We start from the raw sequence: 23,891 nt of genomic DNA, 5'->3' as shown, positions 1-23,891 counted from the left end.
ACAGGAGGTGAGGGGTGGGGGCCCAGGGTCAGTGCGGGGGTCAGACAGGAGATGGGGGGCGGAGGCTCAGGATCAGGAGGGTGGGTCAGACAGGAGATGAGGGGTGGGGGTCCAGGGTTGGGGGGGTCAGACAGGAGATGGGGGCACCTGGTAGAGGGAGGGTCTCCTGCCCACCACCGTAGGCTGTCCAGCCCTGCCAGAGAGACGGGGATCGGGGCCCCCTGGGGATCAGCCCCCCCTCAGGCCCCCTCCTCAGAGGCAGCGCAGGGCGTGGGGCAGGCGGGGGGGTCGCCCGGCCGCCAGCCGCTCTCGGGGGGGGCGGGGCACAGCACATAGCGTCCCGCCCCCTCGGCCCGGTGCACCTGGGCCGCCACGGCCCCCTTTGGAAGCAGCTGCCCCTTGGCCGGCTGCTGGGGGCCCAGCCCCCCCACGGCGCCCCGCTCCGCGCCCCCGTCCTCCATGTTGACGTAGAGGATCTCCTCGGGGCCCTGGGTGGGGGGGAGACTCAGCAGGGTCTTCTCCAGCTCCCCGTGCAGCTCCTTGAAGCTGGGGCGCTCCTTGGGGTGCAGGGCCCAGCAGCTGCTCATCAGCTGGTACCTGGGGAGAGGGGCAGTGATGAACAGGGGGCTGCCTTCGCCCCAAAGCCTATGGGGATGTGGCCCCTCTGGGGTGGGGCACGGGGGGGGGGGCTGGCTATACGGGGGTCCCCTTGCCCGGCACAGAGACGCAGCCACCTCTGGGGTGGGGCACGGGGGGGGGCTGGCTATACGGGGGTCCCCTTGCTCAGTGCAGAGACGCAGCCACCTCTGGGGTGGGGCACAGGGGGGCTGGCTATACAGGGTCCCCTTGCCCGGCACAGAGATAGAGCCATCTCTGGGGTGGGGCGCGGGGGGGGGCTGGCTATACGGGGGTCCCCTTGCTCAGTGCAGAGACGCAGCCACCTCTGGGGTGGGGCACAGGGGGGCTGGCTATACAGGGTCCCCTTGCCCGGCACAGAGATAGAGCCATCTCTGGGGTGGGGCGCGGGAGGGGGGTTATACAGCGATCCCTCGGGGGGGGCTGAGATGCAGCATGCTGGGAATGCCTGGAGGCAGGTCCCTGGGTTGGGGGTGGCCCCGTGGCATGCTGAGAGGTCCTGGGGGACTGGGAGGGTCCCGGGGGACTGCAGGGGTGGCCCCGTGGCATGCTGGGAGATCCTGGGGCACTGGAAGGGTCCCGGGGGGGGCCTCAGAGGGTGGCCCCATTGCATGCTGGGAGGTCCTGGGGGGAGCCAGGGGGTCCCGGGGGGCGGGTGCCCTTACAGCGCGTCCAGGCAGTCAAGGGGCTGCTTGAGGCGATGCCCCTGGCGCAGGTAGTCGTAGATCTCGCTGTTCTCCACGCCCGGGTACGGCGTCTGCCCCCGCGTGGCGATCTCCCACATGGTGACCCCGAACGACCACTGCGGGAGGAGAGCGTGAGCGCTGGCATGGGCTGTGGCAGGAGGGGTCGGTGGCCGGGCAGGAGGGGTCCGTAGCCGCGCCAGGAGGGGTTGGTGGCCGGGCAGGAGGGGTTGGTGGCCAGGCAGGAGGGGTCCATGGCTGCGCCCGGAGGGGTGGGTGGCCGGGCAGGAGGGGTCAGTGGCTGCGCCAGGAGGGGTCGGTGGCCAGGCAGGAGGAATTGGTGGCCGGGCCAGGAGGCATCCGTAGCCGTGCCAGGAGGGGTTGGTGGCTGGGCAGGAGGGGTCCGTGGCTGTGCCAGGAGGGGTCGGTGGCCAGGCAGGAGTGGTTGGTGGCCCGGTCAGGAGGGGTTGGTGGCCGGGCCAGGAGGGGTCCGTAGCTACGCCAGGAGGTGTCGGTGGCCGGGCAGGAGGGGTCGGTGGCCGGGCAGGAGGGGTCCGTAGCTACGCCAGGAGGTGTCGGTGGCCGGTCAGGAGGGGTCGGTGGCCGGGCCAGGAGGGGTCCGTAGCTACGCCAGGAGGTGTCGGTGGCCGGGCAGGAGGGGTTGGTGGCCGGGCCAGGAGGGGTCCGTAGCTACGCCAGGAGGTGTCGGTGGCCGGGCAGGAGGGGTCGGTGGCCGGGCCCGGAGGGGTCCGTAGCCACGCCAGGAGGGGTCGGTGGCCAGGCAGGAGGGGTCGGTGGCCGGGCAGGAGGGGTCCGTAGCCGCGCCGCCCCCGGCTCACCACGTCGCTCCTGGTGGTGTAGACGCGGTCGGCCAGGCTCTCGATGGCGATCCACTTGACGGGCATCTTGGCGATGCGGCCCTGGCGGTAATAGTCCCCGCTGTAGATCTTCTTGGACAGGCCGAAGTCGGCCACGCAGACGTTCATGTTCTCGTTCAGCCTGCGGGGAGCACGGGGCCCGGTGAGGGGGGTCCTTGGGGGCTGGGGGAGGAGGGGCAGGCCTGGGGGGAGGTAGCAGGGGGGAAATGGGACCCTGGGGGGGCTGGGGAGGAGGGGCAGGCCTAGGGGGGCAGGAGGGGGAATGGGACCCTGGGAGGGCCGGGGAGGAGGAGTGAGCAGCACTGGGGGGTGGGGGCGGGCCAGGCTCCCCATGGGGTGCCCCGAGTGCGGAGCCGTCCCTGGGGCGCAGGCCGGGGGGGGCGACCCCCCCGCGTCTCTCACATGCAGTTGCGGGCGGCCAGGTCCCGGTGGATGAAGTTCCGGCTGCTGAGATAGTCCATCCCGCTGGCGATGTCGGCCATGAACCGCACCAGCGTCTGGGTGGGCAGGTACTGGGGGAGACGAGCCGGTCAGTGCCCGGGCCGGGGGCTCTCCCCGAGCCGGGCCCCCGCTGCATCCCCCCACATGGCCCACGGCGCCTGGGGCTGGAGCGACGCGTGGGGCCGGGCGGCACGTGGGGCCGGGCGGCACGTGGGGCCAGGTTGGCGGCTGGGGCTGGGGAGAGCTGGGGAGGCCGCGCGTGGGGCCGGGCAGCGCGTGGGGCCGGGAGGCAGCGCGTGGGGCTGGGGAGGCGGCGCGTGGGGCCGGGGCAGCGGCGCGCGGGGCCGGGAGGCGGCGCGTGGGGCCGGGGCGGTGGTGCGTGGGGCCGGGAGGCGGCGTGTGGGGCTGGGGCGGCGGCGCGTGGGGCCGGGAGGCGTCGCGTGGGGCCGGGGCGGCGGCGCGTGGGGCTGGGCAGCGCGTGGGGCTGGGAGGCGGCGCGTGGGGCTGGGGAGGCGGCGCGTGGGGCCGGGGCAGCGGCGCGCGGGGCCGGGAGGCGGCGTGTGGGGCCGGGGCGGTGGTGCGTGGGGCCGGGAGGCGGCGTGTGGGGCTGGGGCGGCGGCGCGTGGGGCCGGGAGGCGTCGCGTGGGGCCGGGGCGGCGGCGCGTGGGGCTGGGCAGCGCGTGGGGCTGGGAGGCGGCGCGTGGGGCTGGGGAGGCGGCGCGTGGGGCCGGGGCGGCGGCGCGCGGGGCCGGGAGGCGGCGTGTGGGGCTGGGGCGGCGGCACGTGGGGCCGGGGCGTCGTCGCGTGGGGCCGGGAGGCGGCGCGTGGGGCCGGGGCGGTGGTGCGTGGGGCCGGGAGGCGGCGTGTGGGGCTGGGGCGGCGGCGCGTGGGGCCGGGAGGTGTCGCGTGGGGCCGGGGCGGCGGCGCGTGGGGCTGGGCAGCGCGTGGGGCTGGGAGGCGGCGCGTGGGGCTGGGGAGGCGGCGCGTGGGGCCGGGGCGGCGGCGCGCGGGGCCGGGAGGCGGCGTGTGGGGCTGGGGCGGCGGCGCGTGGGGCCGGGAGGTGTCGCGTGGGGCCGGGAGGCGGCGCGTGGGGCCGGGGCGGTGGTGCGTGGGGCCGGGAGGCGGCGTGTGGGGCTGGGGCGGCGGCGCGTGGGGCCGGGAGGTGTCGCGTGGGGCCGGGGCGGCGGCGCGTGGGGCTGGGCAGCGCGTGGGGCCGGGGCGTCGGCGCGTGGGGCCGGGGCGGCGGTGCGTGGGGCCGGGAGGCGGCGTGTGGGGCTGGGGCGGCGGCGCGTGGGGCCGGGAGGCGTCGCGTGGGGCCGGGGCGGCGGCGCGTGGGGCTGGGCAGCGCGTGGGGCTGGGAGGCGGCGCGTGGGGCTGGGGAGGCGGCGCGTGGGGCCGGGGCGGCGGCGCGCGGGGCCGGGAGGCGGCGTGTGGGGCTGGGGCGGCGGCGCGTGGGGCCGGGAGGCGTCGCGTGGGGCCGGGAGGCGGCGCGTGGGGCCGGGGCGGTGGTGCGTGGGGCCGGGAGGCGGCGTGTGGGGCTGGGGCGGCGGCGCGTGGGGCCGGGAGGTGTCGCGTGGGGCCGGGGCGGCGGCGCGTGGGGCTGGGCAGCGCGTGGGGCTGGGAGGCGGCGCGTGGGGCTGGGGAGGCGGCGCGTGGGGCCGGGGCGGCGGCGCGCGGGGCCGGGAGGCGGCGTGTGGGGCTGGGGCGGCGGCGCGTGGGGCCGGGAGGTGTCGCGTGGGGCCGGGAGGCGGCGCGTGGGGCCGGGGCGGTGGTGCGTGGGGCCGGGAGGCGGCGTGTGGGGCTGGGGCGGCGGCGCGTGGGGCCGGGAGGTGTCGCGTGGGGCCGGGGTGGCGGCGCGTGGGGCTGGGCAGCGCGTGGGGCCGGGGCGTCGGCGCGTGGGGCCGGGGCGGCGGTGCGTGGGGCCGGGAGGCGGCGCGTGGGGCCGGGGGCCCACACTCACCACGGGGCTCTCCCCGAGCCGGGAGTAGAGCAGGAAGCTGTGCAGGTCGCCGTGTTTCATGAAGGGCAGGATGACCACGGGCCAGGGGCAGCCCTCGCTCTCCGTGGTCTGCAGACACACCCCTGCCGAGAGGGAGCGGAGTGGCCGTGAGACCCGCCCCTGGGGGTCCCAGCCCCCCCAGATCGCAGCCCCCTCAAATACCTGCCCCCCTGGATCCCAGCTCCCCCTGGATCCCAGCTCCCCCGGGATCTCAGACCCCCTGGTTCTCCACCCCCAGACTCCCCCTGGATCCCAGCCCCCGAGATGGGACAGGGCCACCAAGACAGGGTTAGATACCAATCGAAAAGGAAGGAGTGGGGTCTAGTGGTTCCAGCGGGGGAGGGGGCTAGGAGCCAGGACTCCTGGGTTCCATCCCCAGCTTGGGGAGGGGAGTGGGGTGTAGGGGTTAGAGCTGGACTCCTGGGTTCTGGGAGGTGGGTGAGTCCCTCCCCCGGTTCGGTGGTCCGTTGCTCCGTGTGGCCAGGGGAGCCCCGGCTGAGCTGGGCACCGCATGGGCCCTGAGGGACGAGGGGCAGGCTCTGCTCTGGGGGGCAACCCGGGGAGACGGGGGACCGGCCTGGGTCGCCCGGGGGGCAGTGGTGGAGGCAGGGCGTGAACCCGGGCCCTGTGCAGCCAAGGCGTGACGCGGCGAGGGAGGGAATCCAGGGCCCAATTCCCCGGGCGGCTGCCCCGAGTTCCCGTCTCTCCCTCCCACATCTGCTTTCCCAGGGAAACCTCCCGCCCCCAGCCCAGCCTGCGCCCCGGGGCCCCAGCCTCCTCTCTGCTTTCCCAGGCCATCTGTCCCGCCAGGGCCAGGCTGCAGCCGCTCACCACCCCGGCCTGGCGTACGGGGCACCCCCGTGAGGGGCTGGGAGCTGCCAGTGCCATGGGCTCTGCTGTGCCCCCCCCCGGGAAGCCCTGCCCCATTACCCCTGTGGGTGCCATGCCCAGGCGGAGGGCTCTCACCCAGCAGCTTCATGACGTTGGGGTGGTCGAACTCCTTCATGCAGACGGCCTCGCTCAGGAAATCCTCCATCTCGCTGCGGGTGCAGATGGCAACTGCGGGGGACACGGGATGGGGGGTGACGCCAGAGCCGCGGGCACCAGGGCAGAGCTGCAGGGGAGGGGAGGGGACCCTGGGGAGGTGGCGGGGGCAGGAGGGCCCATTAGGGGTGCAACAAGAGGGGGGTTCCGGGGGGAAGGGTCCCAGGGACTCGCCAGACCCCCAGGCGCCTGCCGGACACTTACTCTTCATGGTCTTGACGGCCACCTTGAGGACGCTGTCGTCCTGGTTGAGCTGCCCTTCCATGACGGAGCCGAACTCGCCTGGGGAAGCCGGAGGCAGACGGGCTGTGAGATCCCCGGCAGTGCGGGGGCTGGGACACACAGCACAGCCATTCCCCAGGCAGCCACCAGGGGGCAGCAGCTTGTGCACAGAGACGCACCCAGCAGTGCACACACCCAGCAGTGCACCCCCCCCATTCAGCACAGTAGGGGGTTGTTACCCTGCAGGCTGTTGAGCTCCCAGGGCCCCCATTGCTCGCAGCGCCCCCTGCTGCAGCAGGGACTAAAATCCCACCACCCCGCACGCTGCTGACTCTGGGGCCTGAGTCTCAGCGATGCGCGGGCCCCTCCTGAGAATCGCCCCCGCCCCGAGTAGGGGCCACCCGGCTGGTGCAGAGCTGGAAATAAGGGCCCCACTCCAAGCCAGGGGCAAATAGGGATGTAGCCAGAGCGCACTGTGCTGGGGCTATTCCCCGCCCCCCAGGGCCCATGGGGTGGACTGCGAGTTAGAGGAGCCCAGAGGCTGCTGTAAGTGACACTGGAGGCCCAACACATGGGGGTGTCCTGCGGGCTTAGAGCCCCTCGACCCCCAGTGCGGGGCTGGATGCGGAAGCTGGGAGCCAGGCCCGGGGGGGCAGGACAGAACTCGAGGTGCGTGGGCGTCGGCTTGGCTGGGGATGGCGGGTGGCAGGCTCCCAAGGGGACAGGAAGCCGGGGGGGCGGGATGGGAATGGCTTTCCCAGCTGCCTGGCACGACGCCGTCAGCCTGGCACGGCCCCTGCGCACATGGACGCAGCCTTCCCGTGGCTGATCCTGGCTGCGCCGGGCGGGGCGGCGGGCACCCCTGAACGTGGTGGGACAGGGACCAGCTACATGCCCACCTGGGGGCCGCAGGGGCCCTGCCTTGGGGGGGGCCTGCACCTCAGTGGGGAAATTGACAGGCAGACCCCCACTTCCACCAGCCCCAGCTGCCCCCCAGATCTCAGTGCCAAGAGCAGGAGGGAAATGTGCCCGGAAAGGGTTAAATCCGCTCCGTGGGGAGGGAGCAGCTTGGGGAAAATCTCCCTGCCAAGCTGGGAGCTGGACGGGGCTGTGGAATCGGGCCGGGGCGGGGACTGGAAACACCGGCAGCGCTGGGCCGCGAGCCAGGGGCTTTTCCAGCCGGGCCCTCGACTTTCCAAAGCCGGAGCTCCCTGGCCACGTCGGCGGCGCGTAGGGAACCTGGCCTGGCCACGGCCCCGCAGCTCCCCGCGCTGGGAGCACGCAGCCTCCAGCACCCCGCTGGCCTGGCTCCCTGGGCCGCGTGGGGAGGAACCCGCCAACGCCATCAGGGGGTAGCAGATCCCACAATGCATTGCTGCCCTCCAGCATTGGGTGCAAGCCACCTACCTTCACCCAGGGTCTTCCCTAGAGCCACTTTGTGCCGATCCACCATCACGTCCCGCAGCTTCTCCTTCAGGTCCTCACTGATCCCCAGGCTGTTCACTGCAGCGCAAGGGCGGGGACAAGGGGTCAGACTCTGGGGCAGTAAGAGTGGGGCACAGACCCCAGCCGAGATCAGGCCCCGTCAGGCCGGGCGCTGCCCAGACCCCGACCAAGATCAGGGCCCTGCCGTGCCAGGCGCTTCCCAGACCCCAGCCGAGATCAGGGCCCTGTCGCGCTGGGTGCTGCCCAGACCCCAGCTGAGATCAGGGCCCCGTCGTGCCGGGCGCTGCCCAGACCCCGGCCGAGATCAGGGCCCCGTCGTGCCGGGCGCTGCCCAGACCCCGGCCGAGATCAGGCTCTCAGTCTGATACCGGGGCCGGGAGGAGAAGGAGGCCTGGAGGGGGCCAGGGACTGGCCCAGGGGCAGCGTGCCAGCCAGCAGCAAAACCAGGATGGGAACCCAGGTGTCGGGAGCCGCGTGGGGCCCAGTCTCTGGCCCATGCTCTCTCGGGAGATGTCCTGAGGAGGATGGGGGCAGCTGGGACCAGCCTGGCCTGGGGGCTGGCCACAGGTTGACTGTGAGGTCCTGGAGTGTGGGGGGAGCCGTGGGCGGGGCGGGGCTGGGCGTGGCGGGCAGGGTACTCACGCGTGGCCTCGGTGGTCCTGCGGCTGTACGACTTGCGGACACGGTAATGTACCACCACCTCGCCCCGCTCCACGTGGGGTTCAAAGGCCTCCCTGCGAGAGGGGCGACAGCCGGTGAGAGAGACCCCCCTGCCGGCAACATCCGGACACCCACGCCAGCCAGTCCCTGCGCTGGGGCCAGATTGGGGCCAGCACCCCCTAGAGGGGAAAGGCCCCGTGCCCTATTCCCCACCACCCTGAGCCAGCCAGTCCCCACCCTAGGACTGGATCGGGACCAGCGCCCCTGTGACGAAGCGGGACTGTTCTTAATGTTTCCTCTGAATATTGTGGGGGTGCCTCAGTTTCCCCTAGGCAGTTCTTAAGTCTCTAGGGGGTGGGGTAAGGGTGTATGATCATTGCAGAGCCCCAGAGGGCAGGTGTGTGCAGGGGTCTGGACACAGAGAATGGCCGACACCCTGTTTCCTGGCCACTGATGCCCTGGGCCCTTCCCCCCTCAAGGTGAGAGCTAAAGGACTGGAGAACAAAGGAATCAGGTGACCTCCTGGCCCGGGGAAAGGGACCAAGCCCAGAGGAGGAGGGGCTGGAGGGAGTTTCAGTTTGGGGGCTGGCTGGGACATGGAGTGAAGGGCAGACGAGGTTGTCTGGCTCACTGCCCCCTAAAATAGACCCAGCTGAGGGGTCCTGTTCTCTGCACCTACAAGCTCTGTGTTAGACCATGTTCCTGTCGTCTAATAAACCTTCTGTTTTCCTGGCTGGCTGAGAGTCCCGTCTGACTGCGGAGTTGGGGGGCAGGACCCTCTGGTTTCCCCAGGACCCCGCCTGGGCGGACTCGCTGGGGGAAGCGCAGGGAGGGGCAGGGGATGCTGAATGCTCTGAGGTCAGACCCAGGAAGGGGGAAGCTGGGTGAGCTGTGTGTCCTGCAGACAGGCTGCTCCCCGAGAGGAGACTCCCCCAGAGTCCTGCCTGGCTTCGTGGGGAGCAGTTCCAGAGCATCGCCGGGGGACCCCATGACAGCCCCATACAGGAGAAAGGCCCCCTGCCCCCTTCCCCACCCACCCACTCCCAGCCCCCGTTCTGCCCCCCGCTCACCCGAACCGCGTCTCCTTCTTGCGCAGCCGGGCCAGGATGAGGACGAAGAAGACGGCGAAGGCCACGGCCAGGCCCACGGCCAGGATCACGGCCCACCAGTGCCACGAGAAGGCGGGGGTCGCATTCTCCCTCACTGCAGGGCCAAGGGGGAGGGTTATCTGGGTGGGGGGCGGGCAGCACGGTGCCCCCCGTGGATCTGCCCCAGCCCTGGCCACAGACCCGCCCGGGAACCAGGCTCTCCCTGGGCTCCCCACCCCCCCAGCTCCACCAGACTGAACACCCCCTCCCTGCTGGGGGCGGGGCCGAGTCACTTGAGGGGCTGCACCCCAGGTGGGGAGAATTGGCCCCTGTCAGGTGCCTCCCCCCAGCGCTGGATCCTCACAGATCCCTGTGAGATCTGACCCCAACGTCCTGCAGGACTGGGGGGGCAGTGCTGTAGAGGGGGCAGAGGGGGCAGGGCAGAGTGGGGGGGTGGGCAGAGGGGAGGGGGGTTAGGGGGCAGGGCAGAGTGAGGGGGTGGGGGCGGGCAGAGGGTTGGGGGCTCCTCACCTCGCTGGGTCTGTGGGGCGAGCAGATCTGCAGAGGGGAGAGAGAAGAGAGGCGCTCTTAGCCGTGGGGGGGCAGGTTGGGGGGGACAAGTTTAGGGGCTGGTGCAATAAGTCGCCCAACCAGCAGGTCCAGGGGCTTTTGAGCCAGAAATGGGACCTGGATCGGAACCGGCCTCGGTTCTGGGTTTGCGAGAAATCAAAGCCTCTGCTGGTAGCAAGAAACTGCGCCAACACAGAACCACGGGACCCAGATCGGCGCCGGGGGCCCCAGTTCAGAACCACGGGATCCGGATCAGAGCCGGGGGACCCAGTTCAGAACCACGGGACCCAGATCGGCGCCAGGGGACCCAGTTCAGAACCACGGGATCCGGATCAGAGCCGGGGGACCCAGTTCAGAACCACAGGACCCAGATCGGCGCCGGGGGACCCAGTTCAGAACCACGGGATCCGGATCAGAGCCGGGGGACCCAATTCAGAACCACGGGATCCGGATCAGAGCCGGGGGACCCAGTTCAGAACCATGGGACCTGGATCGGTGCTGGGGGACTGAGTTCAGAACTACAGTACCCGGATTGGACCTGTCCCTGGAAATGGGCTGAGAGCAGGACCTGGACCAGAGCCATCCCTGGGTTCGCGAGCGTCAGCACCACCCCCAGGTTACCCCGTTGGAGAGCCCCACCCCGTGGGCCGGTCCCCCACCCGGCCCAGCCCCCCCGCACTCACAGGACGGGGAGACCATGACGGAGTCGCTCCAGGGCCCGTCCCCGGCGCTGGTGTACGACGCCACCCGCACCGTCAGGTTCTGCACCTCCGAGACCAGCTCCAGGGTCTTCTCGGTGGTCAGCCCCACATCCACCACCACCTGCCAGGGAGTGGGGTTAGCCAGGGCTGGGACACCGGGCTTTCCCCTCTAGGGGGTGCTGGCCCCAGGGAATGGCCGACTTAGGGGGGCAGGGAATGGGGCAGGGGGCCTGTCCCCTCTAGGGGGTGCTGGCTCCCATCTGGCCCCAGGGCAGGAACTGGCTGGCTCGGGGGGCAGGGCATGGGGCCTGTCCCATCTAGGGGGCTCCAGCCCCAATTTGGCCCCAGGGCAGGGACTGGCTGGCTAAGGGGGGCAGGGCATGGGGCAGGGGGCCTGTCCTCTCTAGGGGGCTCCAGCCCAAATCTGGCCCCAGCGTGGGGTTCTGGCTGCGGCAAGGGGGCCGGGATTGTGGTAGGGGCCTAGCTTAGGGGGCGGTGGTGAGCTGGTGGGTTCTCCAACGCTGCGTGGCCCCAGCAGGCAGGCCAAGGGCTGGGGGAGCCCCCTGTGCCCCACAGCTGGGGTCCCGGGCCAGGGGCGAGCTCACCTCAGGTGAATCGGGGCTCTGATAGGCCAGCTTGTACCCACGCAGGATCCCGCCCAACGGCCCGCGGGGCTCCAGCCACTGCACTGTGGCGCGGGTGCCGTTCTGGAAGGCCGTGACGTTCTCCGGGGGGCCATGGGGCGCTGCCGGGGGGCACAGACTCGTCACTCGGGGGCTGCCCCTCTCCAGGCCTGTCCCCTGGCGGGGGCAGGGCCCTGCCCTGGAGCAGAACTCCCCCATGCAGCACTGGGCACATGCCGATTCCCCTCCCCCCCATGGGAACAGAGCCCCCCCGGCCCTGCCCCCGTGTCTGTCTTGGCACCGCGCAAAGCCCCGTATCAGAGCAAAACATTCCTCAGCCCAGCCCGCCTCCGCCCCGACACATGGAGTGGCCTTGGGGGGCCAGGAGAGCCCCCTGCTCCATCCTGCCCCAGGGGGGACCCAGGAATCCAGGCCACCGGGCAACCGGGCACTTAGTCATGGTGATGCCATGTAATGAGTCAGCGAATGCCCAGCTGGCACCGGGGAGTGGGCACTGGGCAGGGTGGTTCAAAATGCACTAACCACTAGACCCCACTCCCCTCCCAGAGCCGGGGACAGAACCCAGGAGTCCTGGCTCCCAGCCCCATGCTCTAACCACTAGACCCCACTCCCCGCTCAGAGCTGGGAGAGAACCCAGGAGTCCTGGCACCCAGCCCCCCTGCTCTAACCACTAGACCCCACTCCCCGCTCAGAGCTGGGAGAGAACCCAGGAGTCCTGGCACCCAGCCCCCCTGCTCTAACCACTAGACCCCACTCCCCTCCCCGCTCAGCCCCCCCCGGGCCCGTTGACACCCCTCACCCCCTTCCAGGGTCTCCATGGGCACCCAGTGGGTCCAGCGGGAGGCGCCAGCCCCGCTGCGGCAGGCCACGCGGACGTGGTAGGAGGCGAAGGGCGCCAGCCCCTGGATGAGGTGGCGGAAGGGCGGCACGTTGAGGTTCTGGTTGTACATGGCCTCGGCGGGGACGGTGCTGAGGTCCGGGTCTGTGCGCACGGCCTGGGGGAGACAGCAAGGGCATTAGTGGGGGCGGGGCCCTGTCTGGGGTGCCCCCACCCCTGCCTGCAGGAGTCCGGATTCCTCTTCAATCCCCCTTGCAAGCCACGGGGCGCCCCCGGGCCTCTGACCCCCAATCTTGGGGGAGCAGAGCTAGGCAGCTCCAGGCTGCAGAGGACGAGGCTCTCGCACCAGTGGGGTGGCCAAGAGCCCCCCCACCCCTCCCCAGAACTGGGCCCCTATCTGCATTCGCTGCTGGGCCAGTCCTAACCCCCGCCCCCAGCCCCAGGGCGGGGGGGCGGAAGGTTTCTCAGCCCCATCCCCATCGCACGTGGGCCAAAGGGCAGCAGGGTGGGGCAACCGTCCCCCCATGGAAACTCCCTTCCCCTCCTGAGTTTCATTTTCCCAGGGTGCCGGGCTGGGCAGCAGACACAGTGTGGGGGGGCCAGTGGTCACAGAGGGTGGGCAGCGGTCACTGCCCGCCACGGGAGGTGGGGGGGGAACGGGACGTCCGGGCTCTGGGGAAAGCAGAAGTGGGAGGCCGACTTCTTTCAAAAACCCCAAATCCGGGCGCTCAGCAACTTGCACTTCCCCTTTCTCAGCTGTGGGTCACAGGAAATGGGGGGCTGCTGCCCCCCCGTGTCACCTTCCCCCCCACCTGCTTAACCCCCTGTGTGACCGCCCCCCTCCCCACCGGGGATGTTCACCCCCATAACATCCCCCCAACCCCGGAGCTAGCCCGTGTACTCAGCCCCCTCAGGGCCCTGATCCCCGCGGAGCAGCCCCCCGTGTACTCAGCCCCCTCAGGGCCCTGATCCCCACGGACCAGCCCCCTGTGTGCTCAGCCCCCCAGGGCCCCGATCCCCGCGGACCAGCCCCCGGCCGAGCGTACCTGGACGGTGCAGACGCTGAGGGGCGACGCCCCGCTGGCCCCCGGCTCCCAGCCCACCTCCAGGGCGTTCTGGCTCCGCGTCACCAGCACCAGGCTCCTGGGCCGCTGGGGGACCACTGCCGGCAGCAAATGGGGGAGGGCTCAGGGGCTGCCCCAGCCTGTGCCCCACGTCACCCCACCTCTGTGCTCCAGGTTGTGGGGGGCTGGGCAGGGAGGTGCTATCCTGAGGGACCCTCTGTGGGCTCATGGGGGGGTCGGGGCAGGGGCCTGCCCCCTGCAAGCAACCTGGGGCGCGCCCTCCCCCCAGTGCAGTGGGGAGCCCAGCAGCTGCCAATCAGCCATGGGGCCTGAGCCTGGGCTCCCGGGGCCCGATCCACAGCGCGGGGCAGGGCCCGGCCCCCTCACCTGTCACGGCCGCGGTCCGGGAGGTGGCCACACCCTTGGCATTGTGGGCTTCGCAGGAGAAGGAGGCACTTCTGTTCAGGCCTGGAAGGGGTAAAGCGGGGGGGGGAGTGATGAGAGCATGGGGCAAGGGGGCCAGGCTGCCCCCCGGTGCCCCTCACTCTGAACCCAAAGCCAGCCCTACCCCCACCCGGTGCCCCTCACTCCCGATTGGCAGCCCCCTGCCATCCCAGCCCTGCCCCCCCCGTGCCCCTCACTCCTGCCCAGCAGCGCCCGCCTGCTGACCCCCGCCCCGCTTCCCAGGCCCTGCCCCTTCCCTGGCCGGGTCTGTCCGGGCGAGGGGGCGTCCTTGCCAAGTGTTCCCATCCCTCCCTGTTCCCAGCGCCAGCTCCTGCAGCCTCCCGTCCCCCAAGGTCATGGCGCCTCCAGCTTATCGGGGCGTCCCCCGCAGGGACTGGGAGAAGGGGCACTGGGCGCGGGGGGCGGGGTGCTGGCTCTTCGGCCCAAGGCCAGATTGCTCAGGACGCCAGGACGGGTGACTGGCAGGGAGCGGCTGTGGTGCAAATTCCCAGGCCCCCCCAGTGCCCCACATTCCCAGCGCCCCCAAATCCCTGGCACCTCCCCACTCATTGCCCCTCTGCCTAGCCTGGGGCCCCCCCGACTGCAGTGATGGGAGGGGGTCCCCAGCCCCCCGCAGCCCAGGGCACCAGGCAGGGCAGGCCCAGCCAGGATGCCCCAGCCTGACAGGGGGCAGAGGGGGCGGGGCGGGGGGCAGGGCAGCAAGGCGTGTGTTTGTCCACACTGTGCTCCATGAACCCATCCGGCGCCTGCCCGGGGAGTCAGACCCACCATCCCCAGCCTGGCAGTGCCCCCCTCCCCCCGCACATCTGGGGCCCAGGCTCCCTCCCAGCTGCCAGGCGGGTCCCCAGCTCCCACCGTGTGCTCGGCATTTCCGGGGCTGGCTCCCTGGCCGCAGCCAGTCTCGCTGCTCAGCGCAGGGACTGCAAACGGGGCTAGGGGCTGAACTGGGGGGGTCGGGAGACAGGACTCCTGGGTTCCACCCCCAGCTTTGGGAGGGGAGTGGGGTCTACTGGTTAGAGCTGGGGGGCTGGGAGCCAGGACTCCTGGGTTCTCTCCTGGCTGATAAGCAGGTACAGATCAGGAGAGACACAGCCAATGGAAGGCCTGAGGTGTTGCTCAAGCACCATGAGACCTGACACCTGGGTGAGGGGCTGTGCTGCCCCCCCCCCCCCCAGCACTCCTGCCGCTGCCTGGATCCCAGCCCAGGGGATCTGGCAGGGCTGTGGGGATCTGGGCAGCAGCCCCAGAACCACTGCCCAGGGGCAGCGGGCAAAGCAATTTCCAGGGATTTGTACCCCCTGTGGCCCCCCTGTGCCAACCGTGCCATAGCCCCCCATGTCCTGCATGCACCGCTTGCTCTGCACCCCCTGCCCCCACCTTCCCTGTTCGCCACAGTCCCCCTGCCCCCAGCACCCCTTGCACTGCACCCCCTACCCACACCCCTGTTCCCCTGCCCCTCCCACCGCTGCCTCTCCATTCCCAGCCCCCAATGCTGCTGCTCCAGAGCCCCCATCACCCATCTCAGCCCCTCTCCAGCCCCTCCTCCCCCCAGCCTGGCTGGGATGGGCGCCTGACTCACTCCCTGGTCACCTCCTGCATCTGCCGCGCGTGCCCCCGGCCTGAGTCAGCACAGCCGGGCTGGCCACGTCCGCAGGGGCTGGGGCGGGGGGGGGTCGGACGCTGTCACAGCCCGGGACTGCCAGGTACACGGGTAGGGGCCCTGCTCCTTCTGGCTTCGGGGTCCTGCACACGGTGCACAGGGCCAGTGGGACACCCTCCCTGGTCCTGATCCGGGCGGGACAGACCCTTCCCCACACGCAAGACGAGACCCTCCCCATGCAGATCGTCCAGCGTGGATGGGGCAACCGCCGACATCTCCCAGCTCCCCGCAGTCCCACGGACACCGGAACCAGCCAAATGGTTCACAAGGAAAAATTCCCGTTTTCGGGTCAAAATGCCTTTTGTTTCAACATTCGGCTAATTAGACTGGGTTCCACCCCTGCCTAGTGGTTAGAGCAGGGTGGGGGAGGCTGGGAGCCAGGACTCCTGGGTTCTCTCCCTGGCTGAGGGCGGGGGAACTGGGAAGCAGGACTCCTGGGTCTATCATGGACTCCCTATGTGACCATGGGGATGCTGCTTCAGTGCTCTGCGCCTCAGTTTCCCTGTAATGAGCGACATCCTGTATAAAGATTTCAGAGGGGCAGCCGTGTTAGTCTGTATCAGCAAAAACAACGAGGAGTCCTTGTGGCACCTTAGAGACTAACACATTGATTTGGGCCTAAGCTTTCGTGGGCTAGAACCCACTTCATCAGATGCACTGAGTGGAAAATACAGAGGCAGGTAGAAATTCACAGCACATGAAAAGATGGGAGTTGCCTTGCCAGGTGGGGGGCAGGGCTAACGAGCCAATTCAGTGAAGGTGGAGGTGGGCTATTCTCAACAGCTGACAAGAAGGGGTGAATACCAAGGGAGGGGAAATCACCTTTGTAGTGCTAACGAGGCCATGGCAATCAAGGTGGCCCATTTCAAACAGTTGACAAGAAGGTGTGAGTAGTTTTTGTAGTGACCCCCACTGCCCCCCCTTGGTAAGGCAACTCCCAGCTTTTCAGGCACTGTGTATTTCTACCTGCCTCTGTACTTTCCCCCCATGCAGCTGGTGAAGTGGGGTCCAGCCTGCGAAAGCTGTCGCCCGAATCAGTGTGCTCGTCTCCACGGATCCGCAGTGGTTTCACCCTGTGTCGAGCGCCGGGCGAGCTGCGGGCGGGAGGGACAAGCCCTGCTGACCCAGCAGGCACGAGCGGCCGACTCTGCAATAAACACCCTGCCCAGCAGCAACCCTACAATAACAGAGCCCCGGGCTGAGCCTCCCGCCCTGGGGGCTGGCAGAAGCCATTCCCACGCCCGGAGAGTGGCCCCCTGCTCCAGCCTCAGCCCTGGAGAACCAGCCGCTGCCAGTGACCAATGCCACCTTCCAGACAGGTGACAAACGGGGCCGCGGGCTGGAGACAAGCGGCCTATTGAGAGCGGGGCTGGTGGGGGGGGCAGCGAGGGCCCCCCACTGAATGGCGATGGAGGCCAGTGCACGCCTCTGCTGGCTGCTCCCCCCACTCCTGCCTCTGCCTCCTTCCCCATCCCCCGCTCCCAAGGACTCCTCCGCTCTACAGAGCCCACAGAAGGGGTGCTCTAGCCCCCCACCCCCTGCCCCCAAGGGGTCACCTCCCCCACACTCACCGCTCACAGCCAGCATGGAGGGCGCCTGCGCCATGGGGTCCACCAGGGAGTTGAGGGGAGCCCCGTCTTGCAGCCAGATGACCCGCACCGGCTCGGGGGGGCCCTGGGCGCTGCAGCTCAGGTTAAAGGGGGTGTCAGCTGCCACCTCCAGGTCCTGGGGCTCCTCGGAGAAGAAGGGCAGACCTGGGGGAGGGCAGAGTTGCATTCAGGCTAGTCCATCCTCCAGGGCTCCGCCCATGCACAGCGTCGCCCCCACTTGGACGGGCACTGGGGGGCCCCCAGGAGCTGGGGCATCTCTAGCTGCAATCTCCCCACACTGCCCTACGCAGCATCCCCAGAGCAGTGGGGTTGGGTGTTAGCACCCCACAAGACACCGGGGCAGCTCCCCAGCGACGGGCACAGGCTCTCAGCAGACCCAGGCAGTGTCGCTGCATCACTCACGCTCGGGGCAGCCCCCCCCCAGCGACGGGCGCAGGCTCTCGGCAGGCCCAGGCAGCATCGCTGCATCACTCACGCTCGGGGCAGCCCCCCCCAGCGACGGGCGCAGGCTCTCAGCAGACCCAGGCAGTGTCGCTGTGTCACTCACGCTCGGGGCAGCCGCCCCCCCAGCGATGGGCGCAGGCTCTCGGCAGACCCAGGCAGCGTCGCTGCATCACTCACGCTCGGGGCAGCCCCCCCAGCGACGGGCGCAGGCTCTCGGCAGACCCAGGCAGCGTCGCTGCGTCACTCACGCTTGGGGCATCACTCCCCAGCGACGGGCGCAGGCTCTTGGCAGACCCAGGCAGCGTCGCTGCATCACTCACACTTGGGGCAGCCCCCCCCAGCGACGGGCGCAGCCTCTCGGCAGACCCAGGTAGCGTCGCTGCATCACTCACGCTCGGGGCAGCCCCCCCCCAGTGACGGGCGCAGGCTCTCGGCAGACCCAGGCAGCGTCGCTGTGTCACTCACGCTTGGGGCATCACTCCCCAGCGACGGGCGCAGGCTCTCGGCAGATCCAGGCTGCGTCGCTGCAATTCCCTTTATTCAGACACCGCCCTGACCCCATGGGCATCTATGCCGGGCCCCCGGCGCGGTGCCCGTGGCAGGATCAGGGCTATGCATGCCCCGCCCTGAGCTGGCCCAGGGACACTCACCTTCCAGCCCCAGGTGGGCTGTGTCGGACAGCACCTCCTCCCCGTTCACCCACATGGCGCACTGGTAGCTGCCCGCGTCTGAGAGCTGCACGGATGGGATGCTGCAGGGTGGAGAGGGAGCGTGAGCAGGGCGGGCACCCCCCTGGCACAGCGAGGTCTCACCGCTCGCCCCCGGATAGGGACATGGCCATGGGCAGGGGTGGGGGACAGGTGGGTCGTTTGGGGGCTGCCCACCCAAGGCAAGTCATTATTAATGAGGGGATATAATGGGCTCCATGGCGAGGGTGGTCCCCCAATATCACCTCCCCCCAATCCTTCCTCTGCCCTTCTCCCAGTCCACCCGCCTCTCCCCAATGGGGCCAACACAGGGGCCTCCGCGGACAGCCAGATCAGAGCAACGGGCCACCAGCCCCGTGTCCCCGTCCTTCCTACCCCAGGTGAGACCAAGGGGCCCATCTGGCCCAGGATCCTGGCTCCTCCCCTACCGGGCCAGGCAGCCGCCCCGTGTGCCGACACCAGGAGGCGGCAGGGGGGACCCTGCCTGGTCCCCAGGAGCTGTTGTGCCCCCCAGGACCCTCCCCCCAGGTCCCCGCTCACCTGAGCTCACTGATGGCCAGCCAGACCGTGTCGTTTATGGGCATCTGCATCTGGTTGCTGTCGGCCAGCTCCAGCGCCTGCCCATCCCGCCGCCAGCTGATCTCGGGCAGCTCCTGGCTCAGCTGCACGGCACAGCGCAGCCGCACGTCCTTGCCCAGGGATGAGGTCTGGTTCGAGGGGCTCTCCAGGAAGTGCAGGTCTGCGGGGGGGGGGGGGAAGAGGGGATGAGATGAAGGGGTCCAGAGCCAGAGGCTGCCCCCCAGAATCCCCTGGGTATGGAAGCAGCTGCACCTCAGAGCCAGGCGCGGGATCCCTGGATAAACAGCCCCCCGCGCCCCACCCCAGAGGTGGCTGCATCTCAGCTCTGGGTGAGGGGTCCCTGGATAAACAGCCCCCGCGCCCCACCCCAGAAGCAGCCGCATCTCTGCTGGGAAAGGGATCCCTGTGTATGCCTACATCCCAGGGACATAAATCATCATGAGCCCCTGGGACAGCCTCAGTCCCGAAGTCCTAGAGACAGTCAGAGGCTGGTTTTCACCCAGAGCCGGCCTGTGGGCTGGGGTTTGAGGGGATGTCCCTCCTGACCCCTGGGGCTCTGGCCCTGAAGCATGCGACTCGCTGCACCTGCTGGGAGCGGGCCCAGGGGGGCTCATCCCGAGGGCCCGGATCTCTGGTGTGTTGGGTAAGGTGGGGCAGGGTTCGGAGCCCGTCCCGGGTTGACAGACCCCCCTGCACAGCGACGCCCTGAGGCCTGGGCTGGGGGGCAGGGGGACCCCCAGGACAGAGGCCCCTTGTCCCCCCCCCCCGGGAGGCGCTTGGCTGGCACAGCGCCGAGGGAATGCATGAGCTGGCATTACGTGGGAGTGGCCTGCCTTGTGCAAGGCGAGCTGGCAGCCAGCGGTGCCTGGGGTAGGCACGGCTGCCCCCATGCTGGTATCGTATCACCTGAATGCCTGTGCATAGCAGAGGGCTGGGAATCAAGACACCTGGGTTCCATCCCTGGCTTGGCCACTGACTCTCTGCATTGCCTTGGACAGTCCCTGCCCGCCCCTCCGTGCCTCGGTTTCCCCAGCGGCCAACTGACAGATGATAACTCTGCAGCCCCCTTGAGCAGGGATCTTCCCAGATTCCCCCCCGCCCCCTGCCACCCTTGGGCGTGGGAAGCAGAAGCAACTTGGCAAGGGCCCCGCTCCTCACTCTGGGAGCCTGTGGGTCACAGCAGCAGCCTGAGAGCTCTGTACAGCCCCTGCCCCCAACTCCCCCGCCCCCCCAGCTGTGTGTATCAGCCACAGGCACCCGGGCTGGAGCATGACACCCCCCCCTTCCCCCTCCCCCTATTGTGGTTCAAAACTATTTATTTCCTCTTTCATTTCTCCCCTCCGAGCTTCCGGCAGAGGGGCCGGGGCCAGGGCCCCCCCGGGTGGCTGTTCCCAGCATGTCCCAGCCCGCTGCAGAGATCTCAGGACCTGGGACTCACCCCCGAGAGCCCAGCTGGGCTCAGAGATGGGGGGCTGGGCAGAGGCTCCCGGGGAGGGCTGGGTTAGTGGTGAAAGGGCTGTGGAAACCTGCATTCAAATCTCAGCTCTGCCACTGCCACCCCGGGGAGCCTGGGGTCAGTCCCTGCATCGCTCTGGGAAATGAGGAGAATCATCTTCCTCCGGGCTGGTCAACTGGGAGCTCGTCGGGGCAGGGCCTGTGTCTCTGGGCAGCGCCCGGCCCGATGGGGCCTGATCTCGGCCGGGGTCTGGGCAGCGCCTGGCACGACAGGGCCTGATCTCGGTCGGGGTCTGGGCAGCGCCCAGCACGACAGGGCCCTGATCTCGTTCGGGGTCTGGGCAGTGCCCGGCACGATGGGGCCTGATCTCGGTCAGGGTCTGGGCAGCACCTGGCAAGGGGGGGGGCCTGATCTCGGCCGGGGTCTGGGCAGCACCCGGCAAGGGGGGGCCTGATCTCGGTCAGGGTCTGGGCAGCACCCAGCAAGGGGGGGCCTGATCTCGGTCAGGGTCTGGGCAGCGCCCAGCAAGGGGGGGCCTGATCTCGGTCAGGGTCTGGGCAGCGCCCAGCAAGGGGGGGCCTGATCTCTGTCGGGGTCTGGGCAGCACCTGGCAAGGGGGGGCTTGATCTCGGTCGGGCTCTCGGGCCAGTTGGAAGGCCCCCCGGACGCCTGGCTTCAGGGCGGGGGCTGTACAGGCCGGCCTGGCTGTAACCAGTCCCAGATGTCTGGCCCCGATCAGCAGGGCGGGCTCCTCAGCTGTTCTGGGTCCCTTCAGGGTGGGGGGGGCTGGTCCGAGCAGCGACCCACCAGCCCGGCCCTGGGCGTGCTGGTCCCCGAGCCGCTGGCTGAGGGGAGCTGCAGGTGCAAAACTCTCCCAGCCAAGAGACGTCATGTGTGACATGCACAGCCCTGCCCCCCAGCTCTGCTGGAACCCCGACCCGCAGCCCCCTGGATCCCAGCCCTGCCCCCCCAGCTCTGCCGGTTCCCCTCAGCCCTGACCTGCAGCCCCCTGGGTCTCAGCCCTGCCCCCCCCAGCTCTGCCGGTTCCCCTCAGCCCCGACCCGCAGCCCCCTGGATCTCAGCCCTGCCCCCCCCAGCTCTGCCAGTTCCCCTCAGCCCCGACCTGCAGCCCCCTGGGTCCCAGCCCTGCCCCCCCAGCTCTGCCAGTGCCCCTCAGCCCCGACCTGCAGCCCCCTGGGTCCCAGCCCTGCCCCCCCAGCTCTGCCGGTTCCCCTCAGCCCCGACCCGCAGCCCCCTGGATCTCAGCCCTGCCCCCCCCCAGCTCTGCCAGTGCCCCTCAGCCCTGACCCGCAGTCCCCTGGGTCCCAGCCCTGTCCCCCAGCTCTGCCGGTGCCCTGGTGCCCTTCACTCCCGACTCGCAGCCCCCTGCTAGCCCAGCCCTGGGCCCTGAGTTCACCAGCCCTGCTGGGCTCTGACCAGGCCCCTTGCCCGCAGCATACTTTTTGGTGAAGCCATTTTTAGCATCCACCTATTTAGGCACCTCTACAACCCTCCTCATTGTGGGCTCTGGGCACCTCCCCAACAGCGCAGGGAGTCTGACCTCCTCTCTATCCCAGCCCACCCCTAAACCCAACGGAGATTTACCCTTCCCGCGCCCCTGAGATTGGTCAAGATCCTGATCCCAAATGGGGAAACCGAGGCACAGTGGGGGGTGAAGGGACTTGGCCAGGGTCACATGGGGAGTCTGTGGCAGAGGCAGGATTTGAACCCAGATCTCCCATAGGCCCAGCCCTTTGCCCTACCCTCTAGGACCCAGCTGCCTCTGCATGCAGTGGGGCACAGGGGAAGATGGCCCCGATCCTGTGGGTTGGCTCTGCCCTACTTGCTGCAGGAGGCCCAGGGAGGCAGTGGAAGAGCCAGGGGTTGGACCCAGGTGTCCTGACCTCCAGCCCAGGCCCTTCCAGAAGGACTGCAAAGGCTTTCACCACCAATCTGTCCGGCCCGGCGGAGCAGCACTGTGAGGGAGGGTCACACTTGCCAGGGTGACTTGCCTGGGGGGCCCGACTGCCTTAAAAGGGCCAGATTTCCACAGCGCCTGGCCCAGCCTGGGAACCAGGCCTCTGCGGAGGGGCTCAGGGTGGGTCACTCTGCAGCCTCGCCGTACTCACCCGCCGGGGTGCCCGAGCCCATCCAACAGGCCACCAGCACGCACAGGAGGGAGCTGCGGGCCTTGCCCATGTTCTGCAAACCAAAACAAGCCGTCGGCTCCGATTTCCCCCCAAGTCACCAGCTCCCGGAATTGATCTGGGGGGCCGGGGTGGGGGCCAGAGCCAAGAGCCCTGCTCGGAAAGAAACACCCAGGGGTTGGGAACTGTCCCACAGCCGGAATTGGTCCAGGCGGGTCCCGAAGCAGCGCTGGCTCCACACGGCGGATCCGTGCCTCGAAGACTGGTTTGCCGGGGCTTGGGGGAAAGAAATTCCTCCCGGCCGAGTCCCTCCTGCGAAGGGCCAGAACAGCGCAAGCCCCCCCGAAACAGAGCTGGTTCCAGTTCTCCTTCCTTTCACTCCCAGCTGCGTCCCCCTTCGCGGTGTCCGCACCTGACTCCCCGCTTCTCTCAGCCGCCGGCACCTGGGTGTCAGAAAAGTTCCCAAAGCAAGATTGAAACACACACCCCAACCCCAGCGAGTGCCTGGCCCCTTCCCAGCCCTCTGGCTTCTCTCCTTCCAGAGCCAGAGCCAGAGCCAGGGCCAGGGCCAGGGCCAGAGCCAGCGCTGCTGACGCTTCCCTCCCCGCCTGGCTCCCCACCCACCCACGCTGCCTGGGCTGAAACTTGGCTGGGCCCGAATGGAGAAGGGGGCAGGGAGCTGCTGTCCCCAGCGCTGGGGTGAATGGCTGGGAAATTCCAGCCGGCAGCCGAGGGGTTAATGGGAGGAGAGCAGAAGAAAGCCTGAAAGAAAGTTTTCTGTCTGTTAAAGTTACAGGCGCTGGGAAAGGAGCAGGCGAGGCCCGGGGCAGGCGGGCGTGGGGCTGGGGTGCTGAGGGGGGCGGGAGGCTGCTGCCCGCGTCCAGGGCACACCAGGGCCGAGTAAAAATTCAACCTTTTCTATTCTTATTAACATGATAATAGTGAGCAGTGGAGATCAGGGCCCCTTTACGCCAGGCGCTGCCCAGATCCCAGCGAGATCAGGGCCCCGTCGCGCCGGGCGCTGCCCAGACCCCGACCGAGATCAGGGCCCCGTCGCGCCGGGCGCTGCCCAGACCCCGACCGAGATCAGGGCCCCGTCGCGCCGGGCGCTGCCCAGACCCCGACCGAGATCAGGGCCCCGTCGCGCCGGGCGCTGCCCAGACCCCGACCGAGATCAGGGCCCTGTCGGGCCAGGCGCTGCCCAGACCCCGACCGAGATCAGGGCCCCGTCGGGCCCGGCGCTGCCCAGACCCCGACCGAGATCAGGGCCCCGTCGGGCCAGGCGCTGCCCAGACCCCGACCGAGATCAGGGCCCCGTCGGGCCCGGCGCTGCCCAGACCCCGGCCGAGATCAGGGCCCCGTCGCGCCGGGCGCTGCCCAGACCCAGGTGTCCTGACTGCAGCCCAGCCCCCAACCGCCAGATGCTGCTGCCTTGGCCCGTGGCTGGCACAGAGCTCATAGTGAAACAGGAAGGGGCAATTCGGAGCCGGCTCCTCACTCGTTTACGGCAGCTTTACCCCAGGCTATCCCCACTGCCTTCCCTGCAGCTATTCCTGATTTACACCAGCTGTGACCGGCATGCTTCCCTTTACACCCAATGCCGTGGGGACTTTCTGTCAGTTTATTTTTGCCCCACCAAGTTCCTGGTTTTGTCCCGTCTTAGAGCAGGACTGGCTGTTTCCTCTGCATCTCCCTGTGCTGGGACTGGGGTGTCAGAGAGAAGCAAGGCTCGTTCATGTCAATGGAAGACACACACCACAAAGAGCCCTGATCTCAGCCGGGGTCTGGGCAGCGCCTGGCGCGACGGGGCCCTGATCTCGGTCGGGGTCTGGGCAGCGCCCAGTGCGACGGGGCTCTGATCTCGGTCAGGGTCTGGGCAGCGCCCGGCACGACGGGGGCCCTGATCTCG

At 69.6% G+C, this 23,891-nt stretch overlaps 1 protein-coding gene across 1 annotated transcript; it reads right to left on the bottom strand.

Moving 5' to 3' along the window:
• Positions 1–224: 224 nt before the first annotated feature.
• On the bottom strand, positions 225–22,592 carry AXL (AXL receptor tyrosine kinase). Its single transcript, XM_074937035.1, has 20 exons — positions 21,965–22,592; positions 18,341–18,539; positions 17,744–17,844; positions 16,611–16,793; positions 13,302–13,382; positions 12,897–13,012; positions 11,812–12,007; positions 10,974–11,113; positions 10,351–10,489; positions 9,629–9,655; positions 9,080–9,212; positions 7,992–8,083; positions 7,311–7,406; positions 5,886–5,963; positions 5,604–5,696; positions 4,599–4,720; positions 2,600–2,709; positions 2,159–2,318; positions 1,302–1,438; positions 225–597 (listed from the first exon to the last, which is right to left on the bottom strand). The coding sequence occupies exons 1-20, from the start codon at positions 22,032–22,034 to the stop codon at positions 240–242; spliced, it is 2,631 nt and encodes an 876-aa protein (XP_074793136.1). The 5' UTR covers positions 22,035–22,592; the 3' UTR covers positions 225–239.
• Positions 22,593–23,891: the final 1,299 nt, after the last annotated feature.

This window comes from Natator depressus, chromosome 23 (assembly GCF_965152275.1).
Source record: "Natator depressus isolate rNatDep1 chromosome 23, rNatDep2.hap1, whole genome shotgun sequence".
In the NCBI taxonomy this organism is placed as follows: Eukaryota; Metazoa; Chordata; order Testudines; family Cheloniidae; genus Natator; species Natator depressus.
This window is presented reverse-complemented; position numbering and strand designations above follow the sequence as displayed.